We start from the raw sequence: 20,726 nt of genomic DNA on the forward strand, positions 1-20,726 counted from the left end.
ACACTACTCCTTAGGTGCTCATGAAACTCTATACACAGACAAAACAAAAGGACATCCATCAGGACACAGGCAGGTCATGTCAGCAGCCTGTGGCCACCCCACAGTGGAAAGACAGACTGTTCTTGTCACCATAGAGCTACACATCTTCACAGCAGCTGCTGAAGTGAGGATCTTGTATTGAATCACATATGTACCAAACATGCTAACACCATAGGAAACACAGCTGTGCATAAACCAAGAATAATTGTGTAAAAAGATCTTCTGTTAGGACAAGTTACCCACAAAAATTTCAAAAGCAGAATCTACTGAACTCATTCTGAATATCTCACTTCTGCACCAGGCTAGGACAGACCAGCAGTTCTCAAAGTTCTGAGACTCCCAGGACCCTTTCAGGGGTCCAGAGTCAAAACTGTTTTCCTGATAATAGGAATGTGTCATCTGCCTTCCCTACTCTCTTGCTCAGAGAGGTATAGTACAGTGGTTTAAGACAGTATGACAGAGAACAGTGAAACAGCTGAATGCCAAAACAGATCTCCTGAGCTGGGTGTTAAAGAGTTGCTAAAATGTCAAGGCTGCTCTCCTCTCCTGACTTTAACTTTGGGAAATGGCTACCTTTTAAAATTAAAACATGCTATGTTAACCTATAATAAGTTTACTGTTAATTTTAGGCAAATTAATAAGTATTTTAGTACTTCGCAGTTTTAACCCTCAGATTTTACAAACATTGCCAATTATCCAAATAAACAGACACTCTTCGGGGTTTCAAAGGGTATTAAGGGGTCCTAAGACCAAAAACTGTGAGAACTACTGGTATATGAAATGCTTAAGAAAGTGGTCATTCCTGAGTTCACAAAATGTCTCCCTTAGCCTGATGAACATTTCATTGACAATTCCTTACTTGTATGTAGTTTATATTCCTTGTGCAAGGAAGTGGGATCTTACCCACTTAACTTCAATCTTCTAACAACGATGCCAGTTTATCAACAACCCACCAACTCCCTTAAAGAAGGCCTTAAAAACAAACATTTCAACAGCACTAGCCTGAAAATAAACTAAGAAAGTAGACAACTGATTTTCTAAAATAGTATTTGGTAGCCACTCTTACCTCTTGTACATGAAGAGGGACTGGTAACAGCATTATCGGTTACAGACTCAGTCCGATTATTATTTTTCACCACTATTTCACCCTAAAAAGCAAACCAGTTGTTTTCTTACTAGTTCAAACTAAAAATAATCATTATTTTAAAAACATATAGCCTCCTTCACCATTCTTAAAATCTGCAAAATATAGGCTAATTAAAAATTCCAAACATGTAAGTACATAACGTGCAAAGTTAAATTACTTTCTTTTACCAAATCTCATTCCCCAGAGGAAAAACCACCCATCTACAGCTTAGCTACTAGCATCTTAGCATTTCGTTGCTTCAGAGATAAACATCTGTGTATCATTTTAAATGGATCTCAATAACGGGATCACACCACACCAGAGTATCAAGTTAACATAATAATTTCCAAGTCAGCCAAGATTCTTAAAAGCCAAAGTGCCTGCTGTGAAAGGAAAAGCTGTTTTCATCACAACCCCACACCAAAGCTTAAAAAAATATTCCTGAAAATGTCCACAAAAGCAAATACAAGTCTTCGAATGTGTACTTCCTTTTACAGACAGAAAGCTGCATCGTGCATGGAACAAGAGGGTACAAGAATGACACTCAGGGACAAGAGAGTACGTTAAGAGAGACCTCAAAGTGACCAGCAGCACCCAAGGCGAAAGGAAACTGATAAACTAAGTGGCTTTAAAATAAATTCTGAAGTTCATATGCTTCAAAATTTTACCCATTTTACCATTTCATCTAAGCTTAGTTAAAAAAAAAAAATTGTGCAGCAGCTAAAACTGCTGACTGCTGAATACGCCTTGTGCCACTTCTCTACCTAGTAGAAACCTGGCAACCTCAAAGAGCGGCTTCAGAACCACGGAAAGAACATGCTCTGTAACTAGGGCAGAAAGCCACCATTTTCATTAAAAACAAAAATACAGTAAAATCCTCCAAGGGATATCTGCTGATTCCTGGCCCCACAGCAGAGCTCACTAAGAGCCTGGAAATGCTTACCTCGCCCTGGGCCCTCCTGCCCCAGGACTTCCCCAGGCAAGGACCCAGCACTTCCCTCCAGAGCGCAAGCGTGGGTTCCTGGGTTGGCAGGTATCACTTGCTAACCTGCAAATTCCAAATCACTGCCTGACACAGCATACAAATCTTGCAGGAGGTGTCGCCTAGAGCGCTTGCCCCTTTGAGGGAGTCCGGGGCTGTTTGCTTCAATCTGCTGGGGGCCTGAGGCCCCACCTCTGAATAGGATCTTGATAATTTCAGCATGTTACCTCAAATAAATGCAAGACAAAGGCCACTAGGGAAGTAAATTTTTACTTTCAAATGAAGCATTTCTGGAAACTCCAAAGGTATGGGGAGGTACAGAGTTAGGCAAAGAGAAAGATGCCATTCTCCTTTCTCAGCTTCCAAAACACTGGGCTAGTTCTGGAGGAGGTGATGTGGCATCAGCATAGCTCTGTGGAAGTGGCTACACTCTGAGAAACAAATTCTCTTCTGGCCCCATTTGTAGGCTGCTGTGTTCTCTAGGGGATTCCAGACAGACACAGTATATAAACATGTTAAGTAATCAAGTAAAAATTAAATCCATCAAATAAGAAAATAAATGATTAAAATGCAGCCTGCTCTTTGAGTAAACATAATGTTTATGCTCACCAAAGTCAATGAAACACTAGAAATGGCTTACCTATTCAAGAATGATTAAGTAAATTATATGTATCAATATCAAAGATTCAATGCAAGTTATATGTCCAAAAACTATTTAATGATATGGGAAGATTACCATAAAAGTTTTTAAAAATTCAAACAGAAACTTGTACGTATGTATTCTTAATTGAAGGGAATGCCCCTCAATTCCCACAATGTCACACTAAAAAAAGGCTAAGTGCCAAACATGGTTTGCTCTTGGTTGTACAACTTTAGGCAGTTTGTTTTTTCTTAATATTTTTCTGGTATCCTGTTACTACGTACACCATGAGGAAAAAAAGTTTCTTTTTATGGGAAAGTTGAGGAAAAACAAAACAACTCCACATACAATTCAAGAGTGTGAATATACAAGGCACTGAGTGTGTAAACCTCCCCACACAGCATGAGATGCCCTACTCGTCCACATGTGCAGTACTCACACAGCAAGTGAGCACGACATAAAGCGTCAGCCATGCCCCTGCCCACCCTGGACCCTATGTTCCCTGCACTACTTTTGTGAGAGCTCACAGGCTTGGAATTATCCACTGACCACCCATGACGAAGGTATGGAGCCCCTCAACTACTCAGCTATTCTATACACCCAGCCAGGGCCCAGAAAACAGCCACACAACTGCTAAATGAAACAGTGATTTTTCTATATCAGTCAACCAGCCTTACTTATCGCCACCATGTAAAAGGAAAACACCCAGGTGGGACAGCCTAAGGGTCGACATGTTGGGAATGATTTGTTTTCAGCACATTATATAAGCCGCTACCACCAAGTCTTCAGAGGCTTCAGGATCCAGGCACCCAAAAGCACTAGAGCAGGAAATGTAAATTCTTTCTCCATTCAAAAGGTATATGAACTGGGAAGCTCTGTTTTCCTCATTGTTTCCTCTTTCTCCTTGCCTCTACACAGGAATGGGCCTCAATTTGTCAAAAGCCATTTTAGCAACTATAACCCAACAAAATTTTTTCCTAGAAATCTCAAAATCTGTGTGACAAGAAAACGCTTCAATCTGATGGACTAAAACTTGAGATCAAACACTGAATACAGTGCAATTTAACACTTACTGCAGTGAGATTTTCTCTATAATTGACAGGACAGAGGTGCAGATAAAACTGCCTGGGAAAATCAGAAGTTACACTGTGCAGTTCTAACATTACTATTTGATTTTAAAAAATACTTTTCTCTGTACTGAAAACAGTGTCATCAGAATGCAACGGTAGAGACAACAATGGGCTATGGAATTTAGTTGAACCAACGCCAGAATCTTCTCCTCCTGAGGCATGGCAATGCTTTCTAGCCACCAGACATGAAGACACTTGCTAAGTGATTCTCTGGAAAGAGCAACACCAGGTGTTACAGCCTGACCATAAACAGCTCCAACAACACAGAAAGTCACCTAAGCGCACTTAAGAGGCCCCTGCCACCCCACGATGTGAAGTGTATGTAGTGTTTCAGGTGATGTCCTTGCGTAACTGTCCATCACTGAGGGGAAAAGAAGGAAGAGGGGAACAAAGAGCAGGAGGCTGCACTCACCTCTGATAACCCTGCAGAGGGTGTCCCCATCTCTCTGAGAAGAGAAATGTCAGTAGAGGTGGAGCGTAAAGGCCCCCACTTGGGCTGCTTTTGTATCTTTGGTATCTCACTGTTCTCTAGACTCTGCAGTTCAGGAAAATCCAACCTGGTAAATCCAAACTCAGGTTTGGAGGCAGATCCACTCTTTTCAATGATTCTGGATTTCCTGTCTGTTCGTTTATAATAACCATCTGCATTTACAGAATTAAAAGTAAGGGTAAAAATTTAGAGGTTGTTTGATGACTTGTACTCACACTTCAGTTGCAGTGTAAAAAGTCTATTGCTACTGATGCAACAACATATTATTGTCCAAACAGCCTGATTTTTGGTAGCGCTGTTAACCTCTGAAACAGTGGAAAACATGGGGGTCACCAAGCAGAAAAAAGCAACATGCTGCAAATCTTAGGAGTAATTCTCAACTGGATGAAATAGTTACCTTAACCTGATTGTGCAGCTGGGCATTTCAATTATTCTCAAAACACACTTTAGAGTTTTGTGAGATTAAGGGGACTCTTGCGAATTTCCTTTAAATAATAAATTTTCCATATTTTAGTTTGCTGGAACGAACTAGAGGAAAACAAGTATTAATAGAATTAAACTTATAACCTCTCTCCCACCTTTCTCCTTCAAATGCAAACGCATGATGCCGTAGGTTACAATTCCATAAAGCCCCAGCATTTTAAAAATTGTTTAATTATAAGGCTAGAGTTATTCCAGTTAACTGTTCAACTCTTCTTTCACATTACTATGTACCAGAAGATTTATAAATGACATCAACACAAAGAGAAAATGTTATGTATCAAATAACAGTAAATTACACAAGTAAATAAAATGACAAACCATTCCCAGTAAGTATATTATTACAGAGGTTTTAAGTTATTACATAAATAGATGATGGCTGTGATCCAGGTGCAATAGTAAATAATTAGCAGGAAAAAAAACCAAGGTATCATGTATAATCACTAACTTTCAACCAGAGACTGGAACAGCAGTTCTTAAGCCCAGAACAGACATGTCCTTTGAATAACCATCCTGCCCTGTGTTTGGTATTGTTCAGGATGGGATTTAAACTGCAGTCAACTCTCTCCCCTACCGAAAAGTGTTCCAACAGAAAACCAGAGAAGCTATTTTAGGGATCAACATGATCAAATACAGTACAAGGATATGGCTGTAATTCACTATTTAACAAGTGTTTTGAGGTGGCTGATTGTCACCTACTTGCTATGTGATTTTACAGAAGTTCTTGCATAAGACAATGTAATACCATCTTTGGATAAACTCCAGGATCCCACAAGAAACTTGATTGCCTCAGTTTTTCATGATGACTAAGCCAGTAGACAGGGTAGAATAAGATAATATACAGAGTGTGTTATTTTTACCTGATTTCAAACTATTCTCAGCATGAATGAACACACGAGGTGAACCTTTGACTAATTTTAAATCAGATGATACAGGTCCATCAGTCTTCTTACTGTCAAACTTTTGTTCATCATAGGTTTTCTTCTGCAGGAAACATTAAAAAATAACATTTTTAAGAACACAATCACTATAAAAAAGGCTTGAATTTGAAAATTCATAAATACTCATACATAATCATTTTTTTAAAAGGTTAGACGATATCAGATTTTAAATACCTTAAATAATATGCAAGAACATGCCTGTTCTTTATGTTTTAAATGCTAAAGTGGCCAACAACACCAAGACATTTACAGACCTTAAACACAGCTTTTGTGTCTTGCGGGAGAGGGCACGTGTGCTCACTTCGTGGCTTCACTCTTTGAAAACCTCCAAAACAACTGGGTTGGTTGTCATCATATGGGGAGCCAGGCACTGGGCAAACATTTTGTGGTGACTGCAGGGTGTAGGGAGAGTAGGCATATGGATGAAGAGGGATCTCAGCAGAGAAATATTGAGATGGAAAAGCTGAAGCTCCAAAAGCCATATCATCAGTATAGAGTTTCTGTCTAAATAAAAAGGGTAAATTTTAGTTGCAGATTTCATACCACAAACCAAGAAGCTTAATATTTTATAATAAACAAACTTTAAACATACTATTTTTGAGGTCATTCTTTCTAGCACTGAAATATCTCTAATTAAAAACCAAATAAAACTCTGAGCACTTCTTCTTAACCTGCAAAGAAAGATGCTGACCTAGTTCCATTTTTTTCATTACGCAGCTGGAACCTCCATAACAGGACCCTATTATAAGGAATATTAGAAAAGCCCAAGGATGCTCCAGCAGCTTTCCACTCTCATGCTGTCAAATATTTGGAAATGCCTCACTCCAGCAACCCTGACCAAAATTTAAGCCACCTAGACCACTCTCTCGGCAGAGGGGGCTTTTATAGAGTTCCCACTGCCCATCCAAATCCCACCCTGACAACCTCCAGGGACTGCTCCCTGAGGCCTCTGGGTGCCCGCAGACAGCCTGCCCAGACCCCCTTTCCGGTTCCAAGCCAATGCCACACCCTGTGCTCTACTGACTCAGGGGGCTGGGACCACTATGCACAATGTGGTCCAAGAACTACATGTCCTGCTAATAAGATGGAACTGTCTGTGAACACTGCCACTGCCTCAACTTGCTCAAGTCACAAGGCTGGAGAGAACTATAATTTAACACTGATTTTTTTTTTTTTTTTGGCAAATTTAGTACAAGGCCAGAGGTTTCAACCATTTTGAAATGAAGGTTTATACAATGATAAATGCTAAGCAACTGACTTAATACAAATCACAGTATTCTCTTTCCCACAAATAAGCACCAGCAGGTGTTTCCATGACTTTCCAGGGCTTTGAATTATTTGTAGCAAATCAGTGAAATCCTGAAGTGTAGGGTCCACTGAAAGGCAGGGAAGAGTCAAAGCTAAGGATAACACACCCCATATGATCTTCCAATTGTTCGAATGTCAGGAGATACAAGCACAGGCACCAACTAGTAGAATTTGTATTTCTACTCTGCTACAAGTAAGAGTCTACAATGAAGAAGGAAAGGAGTCACTATAGACAGGCTAGACCTGTAACACACTGACAGCTGCCAAGTCTCCCACGACCTCCTTCCTGTCAATCTCATTAACCTCTACTACATGGTATCTACTTCTATCACACCACTTGAAAAGCTCCACTAGCCTGGACTTGACAACCTCTGCCCTCTCCTTGCTCTCACCCATCTTCCAAAGGTTCCTCCGTGGCATGCTCCCCACTACACTCTCCCCATCTCACCTGTCAGACTCACTCTGAGCCAGAACCTCTCCTCATTTTGCTCAGGACTTCACTTCAACATACTCGAACTCCAGCACTTTTATCACCTCTAGGCGTCTATCTCCAACTTACAGGTCATTTTCACTCACCTAGCATGTATAGATCCAAAACGTAACATATGATCCCCAAACCAGCCCCACTGCCAACTTAGGCTCTCCCAAACGATTCCAAATCTTTCCATGTATTCAACTGGAACTAGCTAGGATCTTTCCCACCAAAACCCATATGAACCCTTTTCTCCTGCAGAAGGTCTCCCTGTATTTTGTTCTCTATTTCCAGTGCCTAACTCAATCGGAATCCCGCAGGCCCCCAGGAGTGTTCCTGATCATTGCTCACAGTGAACTTACTGTGTGTGGAAAACTTCCTGGGTACCAAGCCTTGTGTTGAGAACTTTAGGAGTCTTTGTCTCTCTTGAGCCCCTTCACAGCCCAGTGAGGTCGATGCCATTAAGCCCCGTTTAGTAGAGAAGGGAATGGCAACCCACTCCAGTATTCTTGCCTGGAGAATCCCATGGAGAGAGGAGCCTGGCAGGCTACAGTCCATGGGGTCACAGGAGTCGGACACGACTTGGCGACTAAACCACCACCGACAAGAACCCAAAAACCTTCAAGCCTGTCTCCTTTAAAGCTGAGCCAGAAGCCAGGTGTGATGATCATGATCCCCACCCAAAACACTCCCAAAGTTCTCTATTTCCTATCCAACAAACCTAACTTTTCAGCTGTACCATGTAGGCCAGTTGACTAGTGGCTCACGCGATCTTACTTCTCTACTGTCTCCCAAACATGTATCTTGCATCCAGTCCCCTCTGACCTGTCAGGAATCCAGTCACTCCTCCACCCACCAACCTGACATGAGCCACACTCTGTGGAGAACCACTAATTCACATAGTGTATGTGCGTGCTTAGTTGCTTAGTCGTGTCCGACTCTAGAGACCCCATGGAGCCCACCATGCTCTTCTGTCCATGGGATTTCCCAGGCAAGAATACTGGAGTGGGTTGCCACTCCCTTCTCCAGGGGATCTTCCTGACGCAGGGATTGAACCCAGGTCTCCTGAATTACAGGCAGATCCTTTACCACTGAGCCACCAGGGAAGCCCCAATTCTCACAAATGAGAGTTTTAACCTAAAAGCAACCACTGGTACTGTAACTTTCACATTATACTACAAGATACCAAGAGCTAGAGCAGCTGAACTCAGGTCAGAAGAACTGAATGCTAATTCTGGTCCTGGTGCTACCTCCTTGAGAAACTGTGGACAAGCATTTGTAGTCTCAGTTTTTCTTGTACAGAAATAACACTACATCTCCCTGCCAAACTCATGGATTTTGGCAAGCATGAAATCAACGTGTTCAGTAATTCCCAAACAAAACACACACTTCCTCACACCTGTGTTACACAGGATTTGTCACAAAGCACATACTATGATAATCAACAAAAGCATTTTCTGAGGATGACTGGCAACAGAGAACTTACTTTGTTTGCATAACCTTTATTAGTAAATACTCAGTACTTCCCAAACATGGCCATTCTACATACTAGGATACTTCTAATGATATTTGTCCTGCCTATAACATAAACTTGAAGGAGACTGGTAGTACGTTTTCTTCCATCTCCACCACAGCTCACGAGACAGGCCTGCCCCCACTTAGGAACTAGTGCTTTTCCATATAGCAGCCTTTAGCTCATGAACTCCAAATGAATAGATGAAGTCCTTTGGCAGGCACTGCTATAAGTACTAGAGGTGGACTTTCAGCAAAAGGTCACTCACTCCTTTAAGGACACAGAGAACTAGGTTGCTATAGGGGAAGAAGTAGAAAAGGATATGCTTGTTATAGAGAATTTCAGTCCTTTTCTCAAGGCAGCAAGTGATCTCTAAACAAAATCTGATTACAGCAAAACAATTCTTAACTTATATTAGGATTAACTAGATAATCACTTCTTCACTGTGTAATGTCTCACCACTTCATCCCCACTTTAAAGGCTCTCATTCTAAGCTTGCTCTTTGGTTTCATGACTCCATTGTCCTTAAATCGTTTTCTTCTCAGGCAGGAATACTGTCAGTCAACCTTTTCAGTGGTTATAAATATTAAAAAAGAAAAAAAAATCAAAGCTATAAGAGAATAAGGGGTTAAAAAAGCATAATTTTAAAATTCAGCATTGAGCATCCTTAAACCTCTGATTAGTCTCAACGTGTTATAGCTAGAATGCTGCTTTAGCTGTACAACTATTTCCACCTTTATTTTAGGTCACTAGAATTTTACCCAGCAGATGGCTTAAAGTTTTTATCACAGAGTGAGATACATCTTGTACTTTTCATGTGAGCCTATTCAAGCTAGGAAATGACTTAACTGAGACCCATGTCAACCTTCCTGCTACAAAGGAAGAAATTACAATGGAAAACTTGGCATTCTTACCAAAGACCTTCAAAAGCACATTCTGTCAGGACTTCAATTTCAGTCAAAAAATATAACTTTTCTTATTTCCTAAATATACCAGACAATCCAATGATTTTCTTATTTATTCCAACTTTCATTTTTGTGAACACAGCTCTAGAATTTATATGAAGTATAACCTATTTTCAAGCACACCATGCAGTTATGGGGGGAAAAGGTAACAAGCCTGACCCAAAACAACAAAACATAAAGATAAGGATTTTCACATAAGCATAAAGGTGATTCATGCCTTAAAAATAAATCTATAAGTAATCCACACAATCATGTGAAAAACTTAACACTTATCTTTCTAACTTCAGCTAATAAAATGGAAACCATTTTTTAACTACCTAGAGAATAAATCCCAGGGAGGAAAAACAACATTTAAAGGACAAAATAAGCCTTCTTTCAGCTCAAATCTAGAAGAATTTATAACCAAAAATTTGTAGGATCCATCTCCACAGGACAGTTATAAAGCACAACAGTTAAAAGCAAACCTCAGCAATTTCCAAACACTTTATCTGCACAAAGAGGCAGCCCTGGTTGCTAGCCCTGCTCCATCACTGAGCAGCGTTTTCAATGTTACACCCTAAAACTGAGGAGCATGTTTATTTATTTATTTGGGCTTTTCTTTGCCTCATTTGCTCTCACCCACTTGTTCCTGCCATTTCATCACCCATAAATACATGATACAGTTTTAAACTGTAGGCACAACAGACTTGCATTCCCCACTAATAAATGCAATGCAGTCTCCATATTTTCTCTGTCCCAAATAACCAAATGAATATGGAGAAAAAAAAGAAGAGCTGAATCTTCAGTTTCTGGTGTGCTACACAGTTCAGCTGTACTGTACATTTCCTTCTTGGATGAGAAGCGTCTTCTCCAGTTGCTCTGAAAACGTTAACATATAGCTGTAGAATATTTCAAGTCTAATTACCACTAAAGCCAAGCAACAAGGTCCCCATCTTAAGGCAAGACGTTTGGAAAAATACATACCCAGGCACTGCTAGTTCTTGGACACACGGGTAGTACGAGGTGGCTGCACAGCTGGGGAAAACCCGTGCTTCTGAAGACTCTGACCATCCCACATTGAGCCCAGCAAATTTGGGGACAAATGCTTTGACATCTGCTGACAACTTGATGCTCTGAGGAGAAAAAGGGGGTTATAGCCACAAACTTTGTAAGATGAACCAAGTTAGGGGAAAAAACAACAAAGAGTCCCTCCCATCTCAAAGCCCCAGAAATGCTAATCCCAATGCTGCCGTTCAAATATATCTGCCCAGCAAAGACAAGAATTTGTTAGCAATTTCTTCCAAAACCCTTTTTCACTAGAAAAGCCAGTCTATCAAATATAAAAAATGGAAAATAAGGATAACCATTTAAAGTGGGAATAAAAGTCAACCCAGACTGTAGAGTTAGAACTATAAGTGACGTTTCCTTATCTTTAAGATAGAATACAGAAATTTACCTCTGGGCTGAGTTAAAGGATAACAAACTATCAAACTTAACTGTAGCACTCAAAAACACACATGCTCCTTAGCCTTTATTGGTTCTATTAAATTTCTCAAAGAACTTAGAACAGCTGCTTTTCACTCAACCAACCAATAAAGGCTGTTCTGTTAAAAACCAAAAGTAGGCTTTGCCAGAAAATCTTTGTATCGCCACGAGCTCTTGAAATATGAATATAAAATATTTGTTGGATTTTTCTTTCCGTTTTTATATCTGTATTGAGAAATTTACTTTCACTAGCAACGTATAATCATGTTTTTTCATTCGTGTGCGTCTGAAAGCCGGTTTTTCCGTTTGTCAGGGCTCCTGCTAGAGATTACTCTTAAGCTAGTCGAGCAGAGACTTCCGCTTCAGAAAACGTATTCACAAGCTTTAAACAAGTGGTTCCTGCTCACTGCGGTAAGGAGACACGGTCGCGCAGCTCCTCCGCAGCCTCGGGACTAGTGGCAGTTTCCCATTGACGGAGTCCTTCCTCATTTCGTTTAACCGCGGGGCGTGGGGACGCGCCCGGGGCTAGGGGTCGCGGCCGCCCGGCCCGACACCCCCTGCCCTGTCCCCAACCAGCCTCCGGCCCACGCTAATCCAGTTCCCACCCCATCCGCGCAAGGCCAGCACTCTGGGAGGCCCAGGGCCACCATCCTCACCTCGGCCGCGGGCTCCCGCCGCCCCTCCGATGCCATGGCGGGCGGCTGGGGAGAGGTCCGGCCGGGGAGGCCAGTAGCCGCCCCGTCGGCTGGCTGGACCGAAGGGCGACAGTCCTCCTCCAGTCGGAGGAGGACGCCAGGAAGTGCGTCACAAAAAGGCGCCTCGGCCCGCCTTACTTCCGGTCGGAAATGCGTGGGGCGGCAGTTCTGCGCCTGCGCGAGGTACCCGGCAAGGTGAGTACTTGAAGCTGCATCGTCGTGCGTGTAGTTTGGAGTTAACATGAGACTGTCTCCGCAAAGATAGCGGACAAACCGCGGGATGTGGTTAGCCAGGCCCCCACGAGGGGTCGGTGCACGGGGTGGCGGGCACCTGGAGCGAGAGAAAGGTCTGTGGGGAGTTGGGGGCCTTAAGGAAACCGCACACCTTGTGGACCTACAAAGGGAGAAAGTCAACAAGAGTTGGCATCTTACATTTCCAGGAACCTAGAGCAGTTTGGAGAAGGCAATGGCAACCCACTCCAGTACTCTTGCCTGGAAATTCCCATGGATGGAGGAGCCTGGCAGGCTGCAGTCCATGGGGTCGCTAAGAGTCGGACACGACCGAGCGACTTCACTTTCACTTTTCACTTTCATGCATTGGAGAAGGAAATGGCAACCCACTCGTGTTCTTGTCTGGAGAATCTCAGGGACGGGGGAGCCTGGTGGGCTGCCGTCTATGGGGTCACACAGAGTCGGACACGACTGAAGCGATTTAGCAGCAGCAGAGCAGTTTGGAAGTAACCACGAAAAAGAATTTCAAAACTGCTCAGTTCAACAAAGGGCTGTTGACCACTAGGAAATGTGCTGGGAGAGGAAGAGATGGAAAAGCAGAGTGGAAGTAAGCAATCCTAGGGCAGGTGGTGTTAGGTAGAATGGGAAATGCAGGGTGTTGCTTGGGAGAATGAGGGAGGGAGGGGGAGTGCAGATCCTAGAACTCTTGTTTACTTGGTGAAAAGTGGAAGCTGTTTGACCAGTAGAGATCCCAAACTGGAGGCTAATTGTGGGTTCTCTGGTGGCTCAGAGGATAAAGCGTCTGCCTGCAATGCAGGAGACCCGGGTTCAATCCCTACGTTGGGAAGATGCCCTGGAGAAGGAAATGGCAACCCACTCCAGTATTCTTGCCGGGAGAATCCCATGGACAGAGGAGCCTAGCGGGCTACAGTCCACGGGGTTGCAAAGAGTCGGACAGGACTGAGCGACTTCACTTTCACTTTCTATTGAGTGACTACCAGGTATTTCAAGCAGTAAATGCAGGCAATTCCAGCTCATCTCCTGTGTTCTGTGCGCCTCCCACAGGTCAATTAAACATACATCCAAACCTCGAGTGGAATGAGGCTTGGGGTCTGACAGTAAGCTGTTCTGGAGATTGAGCATTATGCCTATGTTGGTCTGTGCTAAATACAATCAAGTTTACTTAACAATTCTGACGTCTTTCTGTTGGCCTAACCCTGAACCTGTAGCCAGTGGACCCATGGGGATGGGAATAAGTTCTAGGCTCTTGCCCATCACTACACTGCCCTCAATATTTATCATGCTTATTATGTGAAAGCACTACCCTTTTCAAAGAGAGGTGCATACAGAGGACCAGCATACTAGGGGTCTCATGCTTATTGGCAGCCTAGCTAAAAGGTTTCTTCAGCATTAGCAATGATGATAAAAAGCCTGTGTTTGGATTAACTAAAATATTTCCTTAGCAGTTAAAGCAATTTGACACAAAATGCACACCATGTTATAAGTTTTAAAAGTGCTGTGATAGTTTATATAAAATTATCCTCCTTTGGCACATGGAGAAGAGAAATGGGGTTAAGTGGTTTCTCCCAAGGCAGTAATTACATAAATAAGTGAAGTAACCCAGAGTATTAAGTTGGGTTTCTTTCTGTTCAGTTGGAGATTCTAGACAATTCTCTAGGAACTAAACAGAGCTATAAAATCTATCTTGACTCTGTTAAACTTACCCCTAGTTCTTAGTATCTTTATAAGTGAATTTAAATGGTACCCTGAATCACACCAAGCTGATAGGTTTAAACCCACTTAACATTTTATTTCTTTGAAGTGAATTTATTTCCTCAGGACTATAAAACTGAAATCATTCAACATCCTTAACAGTCACAAGTTAACCTTAAGAAAACAAACCTCAGTAACTTCAAAGAGTAATAAATGCAACATACAAACTTTATTTAACAAAAGTAACAGATAATGTCAAACAGGCACTTATATTAAAAGAAAAACTGACTAGAAGAAATTTTATCTTAAAACACCTTACAGTAACCTACTTGCAGTTGCATTTAACTGAGCTCTGTTGCTGTGAAGAATACAGCTCATGCACAGGTATGGATGAACAATTTGTACATTTTTCAAGTATTCACTGAATACTACCTTATATACACATATACATTAAATTTGAGAAAGATTTAATTGATGATCCCCAGATAAAGCTTCATTTTTGTTGATCTTTTGGAAGAGGCCGTCTAAAGAGAAGGATGTGTGGTTCTGTGGAAACAAAATGTTTTATATTAATATGGTTAATTTTCATTCCTTCAACAAAAAATTAAGAGAATTCTCAATTGAACCAAAATAAAATAAATCCACAGTCAACTGATGTTATTTATTAAGGTATCTGAAATTTTGCTTTTAAGTTACTATCAACAATAAACAAGAAATCAACATTAACAACGAGCATTTCCCCCCAATTAATTTTACACACTGGAGAAAAGGAAAGTAAAGAAGTCATTTGAGGAGAAGGGTTTCTATCTTTAGAATCTCAATTCCAATGAAAAGTAAAGAAAAAGGTTATCTGTTGTAGGGAAAACACAGTTAACACTTCATTAAAAAACCGTAGGTCCCAGGGGCCCTCCTCGTAGATTCTGTTTCAATAGGTGGAGGACTGAGTAGGAACCTACAGGTAAGGTCCTCAGTTGCTTTGTATTATCTGGAGAAAGACCTTTTTAAATGTAATTACATGCTCTGATCCCAAGATAGTTACAAGTTTGAGTTTTTGCTGCCGATGCTTTTCTTTAAAAGTATAAATCAAGATAGCTTTAGCTTTACCTAATTCATATCATTAAGTTATGGCTCAGTTGGTAAAGATCCACCTGCAATGAGGAGATTTGGGTTCGATTCCTAACCTGGGTCAGGAAGATTCCTTGGAGAAGGAAATGGCAACCCACTTCAGTATTCTTGCCTGGGAAATCCCATGAATAGAGGAGCCTGGCACACTACAGTTCATGGGGTCACAAAGAATCAGACACGACTGAGTAACTAAACCACACCTAATTCAGCTTCTATGCCTTCAAATTTTGTTCAAAGCAATATAAATCCTTTAATTTAGATTTATTGATAACCCCAAAACACCAGAGTTTCTTAGTATATCTTACTAATAGTTTACCAATAATCTAGAAAACTGTTCAAATCACTTCAAATTGCATCAGTTTCTATACACAGAACTTCTAGACACACAATCTTAAGTTTTCTTAGTTTTCATATAGACACCAGAATTCTAAATATATTTATGACAAAATACTTCAAGAAACTACTAGCAATGACACACATTTTAAAATAAAACAGAATAACCTGTTTGTTTCTTTTTTTACTTCATAGGTTATTTTTGCAGATACAAGAATGCATGCATTCTTTTCACTTTGTTTACTATAAAATTAGAACCTTCTCTAGGAAGGAAAAGTCATTCAAAAATATTCAAGCTTATGACTTACTTAGGGATATCATTGAAACATCAGTATTACTAACAAATTTTCAACAACCACTATTATTTTCAATTAATGCTTCTCTAAATAACAAAACTTACCTGGTTCATGAATCATGTAATGAACCCAGCCTAGACTCTGTTGGACACCAAGTCTCCTCCACTCCTCTTCAGACATCAGATGGGTTTTGGGTACTTGTTTGGAAAGTTCTCTGGGTAACATGACATGTCTGTTAAAAAAATATATAACCAAATATTAGTACTCTGTGTGGATATGCGTTTCTTAAAATTATGGTCACGTTACACATGCATCTTTAGGACACTTAAAGCAACCCTGTTACGTTATCACTGGCATCAATCTTAAGAACTACTTAAGTAGTTCGACCACCCGACCACCTTTAATTCTGATTTTTGATGGCCTGTGTTCAAATTAGAAATTAGAATATGTACTCCAAAAGTACAAAGCATTTTATTTACGATTAACATTTTTCCCTAATAGAGGCTGCTTGCTAATTGTCTCAATCTTATTCAGGAATAGAACCTCAAAAACTAAGCAGGACACATGGTTATCCAAAACACCCCAGCCTCCCCTGCAGCTACCTCTGGTCTCATGACTAAATCGACCAATAGGATAAAAGCAGAAAATATGCAACTTATGGAAAGCATCCTGAAAAGAAAAGAGCATGCCCGTTTTCATTTTTCTCCTTCCTGTTGGTTAGGAAGCAGACTGATGTGATCAGGGAGCAAGAGAAGTCATCTAAGACCACAGCTGCTGCTGTTAAGTCGTTTCAGTGGTGTCCAACTCTGTGTGACCCCATAGACGGCAGCCCACCAGGCTCCCCTGTCCCTGGGATTCTCCAGGCAAAAACACTGGAGTGGGTGGGTTGCCATTTTCTTCTCCAATGCATGAAAGTGAAGTCAGGTCCGACTCTTCATGACCCCATGGACTGTAGCCTACCGGGTTCCTCCATCCATGGGATTTTTCCAGGCAAGGGTACTGGAGTAGGTTGCCATTTCCTTCTCCACTAAGACCACAGAAGTGATTATAAATTGAGAATGGTCCCTGATTGTAAGAGCTGCAAATAACCTGTTACCTGATTTCTATCTTCTAATTGTTGGTTAGTCTCAAGAGAAATGTACAGTGCTTTTGTACTCACCTTACGTATACCCTACAAAATACAGCAATATTTTATGTTTAAGTGGAAGTCACATCCCTACCTTCTCCATAAACCACAGAAATAGGCTAACCATCATCAAGGTTTGATGACAAGGAAAAAATCTGTAGCTTCAGTCTCAGATGGAGAGTCTACATGTATTTGTTTTCCCCCTGCATGGGTATATATTGGGCTTCCCTGGTGGCTCAGAAGGTAAAGAATCTACTGCAATGTGGAAGATCCCCTCCAGAAGGGAATGGCAACCACTCCAGTATTCTTGCCTGGAGAATCCCATGAACAGAGGAGCTTGGTGGCCTACAGTCCATGGGGTCACAAAGAGTCGGACACGGGACTGAACAACTAACACTTTCACACTTTCAAAACTATATATATTTCTAACTACGTATAAGGAGAATTGTTCTCCAAAGTTAACATTTCAGTACCAAGTGCTTTTCATGGAGGGTGATGAGGTAAAAAAGGCAATAACAATACAAACAAAGGAGCTACTAAGATAACATTGCAGGATACAATTAAATTTCCCTTCTCTGAAGATTACTGCCCTGTTTCATAAAAGTTTAAGTGGCTTGGTCAAGAAACAACAGCTTTAATACTGGATTAGATATTAATCCAGATTTTATTAAGATTGTGGTTATATTCTGTCCATTATTGCAGTATCCCCAGCTGAATTCTTGGTCAACATCACATAATTGAACATTATATCAACACATTACAGGATTAGAACTGTGTAGTATGTAAAAACAAGACAACTGACTTCAAACAAAGAGACTTTTCCAATGCAATTAGGTATTACTAATCTGCAAGGCTGTCCAGAGAATACAGATTTACAAGACATTAGGGGAAGGGGAAAAGAGGAGACCCACCCACTGTTACTGAATGTACGCTTTCTAACTCAAAACAGCTTTCTTGGACATCTAAAAGGATAGCAGACAGAAAACGTCACTGTTTGGCCCCGCCTACACATTAGCAGTTTCCCAGGATGCAGCGTCCTAGTCACCACCCAGGAGGACTGGGCGGAGCTGGTGTTTGAAGCCACACCCTAGTTAAGTCTCCGGCAAGCGTTAAGGCGATTGAGAGTTCGTTTCCTCCCACAATCCAATTTGCTAATCACATTTGGAAACTACGCTCTAGTCCCATCACATAATGATGCAGAAGCCACACACACACAAAAAAGCCTCAAAGCAAAAAATTATTTGGCCGATATAAACTAACAGAAAAAAATGCCCCAAAGCTGTTCGAGTTCTCAATTTAGTCTCCAAAAGAACCCCCTTCAATATTAATCCAAGAAGGTTACCACGCACCAGCACCCGCTCAAAGTCGCCATACCCACTACATATTCAAATCCCAAGCAAGCTCGTTTGGGGGGGGGGGGGAAATTCCCCCACAAACTAATTTTTAGTGCCATCAACTTCAAAAGAGAAGCGTTTCTCTGGCGACGTTACCTGACCAAAATCACCCTTCCGACCGCCCCTCGCCCTCTGTGACTGGGGGTGGGGGGGCGTTTGCCTGAATGCCAGGTAGGCCGAAGTTTTTAGGAACAGCTGCGCTTTTATGCAGGAGTCGGACTCTCAGCGCCAGGCTTCGGCCACGCCGGGCCCCCTTAGGCCCTCGGTCCCTTTCCTTTAGGGCGGCAACTCTGCACCAGAAGCGGCCCCCTCTGCGCTCCAGCTTCGTCCCCCTCACAGACAGGAACAAAGAGCGGAAGCCGGCTGGGCCGGCCTGCCAGACGAGGAGAGGCGCGCGCTCCCACCCCAGCGGCCCGACCCCAACACAACAGCGACTTCCGGCTGGCCCCCGACCTGAACTCCGGACCCCGACCCTAACCCCAGCCCGAAGCTCTTCGACCCCGACTCTGGGTCCCAGGTTCTCTCCCCTGGCCGGAGTTCCAGCCCAGGCTCGCCCGGGGCCGCGGCAGAGGTAGGCTGTCCGGCCTGCTCACCGGTATTCGTAGTGTTCATCGAAGTACTTGTCCGAGTAGTAGATCTGCTTATGGGCCATCCTGGAGGCGGGCGGTGAGCAGCAGCTGACTAGAGCGAAGCGGCACGAAGACAGGGCGCAGGTGAGGGGACGTCTGCGTCAGGTGAAGGCAACGACTCGACTGAGACCAACCGACCGTAAGCCGAACGAGCCAGGTTTGAATCCGACAGCCCGCCGCTGATTGGGTAACGGTGCCGACCAATCACCTTCCGCTCATCCTGCGGGAAGGCTGCAACCAGCTCCTAGCCTATCGTCACCGCCTTTCTGTGGCGTTTGCACAAGATTAGCCAATCAGAGGCCTGTTGCGAGGTCGCCCTAGGAAAGAAGTGATGATTGGCGTGGCGTGGGGGTGGGGAGCTCCCTAACGAGAAGGGCGCGGCCAGGGAAGGGCGGAACCGGGACGTTAGGGACCGTAGAGCGCGTGCGCAGGAGTTTAGAAGGTTCCAGGTCCGCTGAGCCGTTTGGACAGCGAACCTGCGGGAGGGGTACGGTATCGCGAGGTTTGGCGAGACCCGGGAGTGGGAGGGGGCTGCCTGTAGAGCTGTCGTCAGTTTGTCCGCGCACCCTCCGCTGCAGGTGCTACGTGCCCGAAGTACGTGGGAGTTGAGGAAGGCCGGCAGCCCTAGACTAAGGGAAAGACTGAGAGAAAGAGGAAAGAGTGAGGGGGAGAGTCTTAACCCGGGCGCGCCCAGCCGTTTTGTGGAGTAGAGATCCGGAAAGCCAAAGTTGTGCCGGGACGTGAGGAAGACGTCAGAATACCGCACAGCGGCGAGGCCGCATGGAGTATCCCGGAACCTCGCCACTGAGTGCTGCGGGGGTGGCGGTGCGAGGCCGTTGCCCAGAGACCTCTCTTAGGGGAAAATTGTCTTCCCACGTCCTTCGCACATTCTGACAACTCTATAGATAGGCGTGCATGCGTATGGGAAAATAAAAATTACTAAAATAATGATGTTTGGTGGAGGACGACGGTATTAAAAGTGATTTGTAAAAATTCCTTTGGCTTGTTATGCTTGAAATCTAATTTAAAATTAAGGTACTTGTACGGGGTTCCCTGGTGGTCCAGTGGTTAGGCCTGTGCGCTTTCAATGTCGTGGACCCTTGGTAGATCCCTGGTAGGGAACTAAGATCTCATATGCCCCGTGGCCAAGAAGAAAGTGTTTTTCACTTTTTCCGCAATGAGCGCCTGTGGGTAGTGCAGCACAATACCGGTAAGAGCTTCATTGTCCTGCCACTGCCTCCCTCCCACAGGATGGTCGCTTTATCTCGACTCTCAGCCTAAGCTAAGAAAGTCGTCTTCATCACCTGTTCGGAGGAAGTCCCCACCGTCCGCATTCCTCTCCATCCTTGCCCAGCAGGTGCACGCTCGGTCGGGTACTGTGCCCCCACCCGCACTATAACATAACCTCCAGCAAACCAGTGTGGCAGGCATGTCTGTTTTGTTCACCACTTTATACCCCAGCACGTAACGGTTCCTTGTGCTCCACTCCCTAATTTTAAAGCAATTACTTTTCAAGTAATGTATGCCTAAATAATTAAACATAATAATGTGCCATAATAATAAAGATGAGAATAAAGAGATTTCCCTGGCGATCCAATGATTAAGATTCTGAGCTTATCCTGTAGGGGATACGG

At 42.9% G+C, this 20,726-nt stretch overlaps 2 protein-coding genes across 3 annotated transcripts in view; both read right to left on the minus strand.

The window, feature by feature from the left end:
• The window catches only part of SECISBP2 (SECIS binding protein 2), a 38,453-nt gene extending 26,134 nt beyond the window's left edge, over window positions 1–12,319 (minus strand). Inside the window, exons 1-6 of one of the 2 annotated variants that reach the window (XM_068973892.1) lie at window positions 12,207–12,319; window positions 11,050–11,198; window positions 6,062–6,332; window positions 5,748–5,871; window positions 4,330–4,559; window positions 1,106–1,187 (exon numbers count right to left, since the gene is read on the minus strand). In XM_068973892.1, coding sequence (XP_068829993.1) covers window positions 1,106–1,187; window positions 4,330–4,559; window positions 5,748–5,871; window positions 6,062–6,332; window positions 11,050–11,198; window positions 12,207–12,242 — 892 coding nt within the window. In that variant the 5' untranslated portion in view covers window positions 12,243–12,319. Of the gene's footprint in view, window positions 1–1,105; window positions 1,188–4,329; window positions 4,560–5,747; window positions 5,872–6,061; window positions 6,333–11,049; window positions 11,199–12,206 lie in introns of those variants that run through there. The other variant, XM_068973893.1, reaches the window with a different exon arrangement.
• A 2,209-nt stretch (window positions 12,320–14,528) lies between these two features.
• CKS2 (CDC28 protein kinase regulatory subunit 2) lies at window positions 14,529–19,226 on the minus strand. Its single transcript, XM_068974606.1, has 3 exons — window positions 19,057–19,226; window positions 16,048–16,175; window positions 14,529–14,735 (listed from the first exon to the last, which is right to left on the minus strand). The coding sequence occupies exons 1-3, from the start codon at window positions 19,113–19,115 to the stop codon at window positions 14,683–14,685; spliced, it is 240 nt and encodes a 79-aa protein (XP_068830707.1). The 5' UTR covers window positions 19,116–19,226; the 3' UTR covers window positions 14,529–14,682.
• Between the last annotated feature and the right edge of the window lie 1,500 nt (window positions 19,227–20,726).

The sequence above is a fragment of the Capricornis sumatraensis genome, chromosome 6, assembly GCF_032405125.1.
Source record: "Capricornis sumatraensis isolate serow.1 chromosome 6, serow.2, whole genome shotgun sequence".
Classification (NCBI taxonomy): domain Eukaryota; kingdom Metazoa; phylum Chordata; class Mammalia; order Artiodactyla; family Bovidae; genus Capricornis; species Capricornis sumatraensis.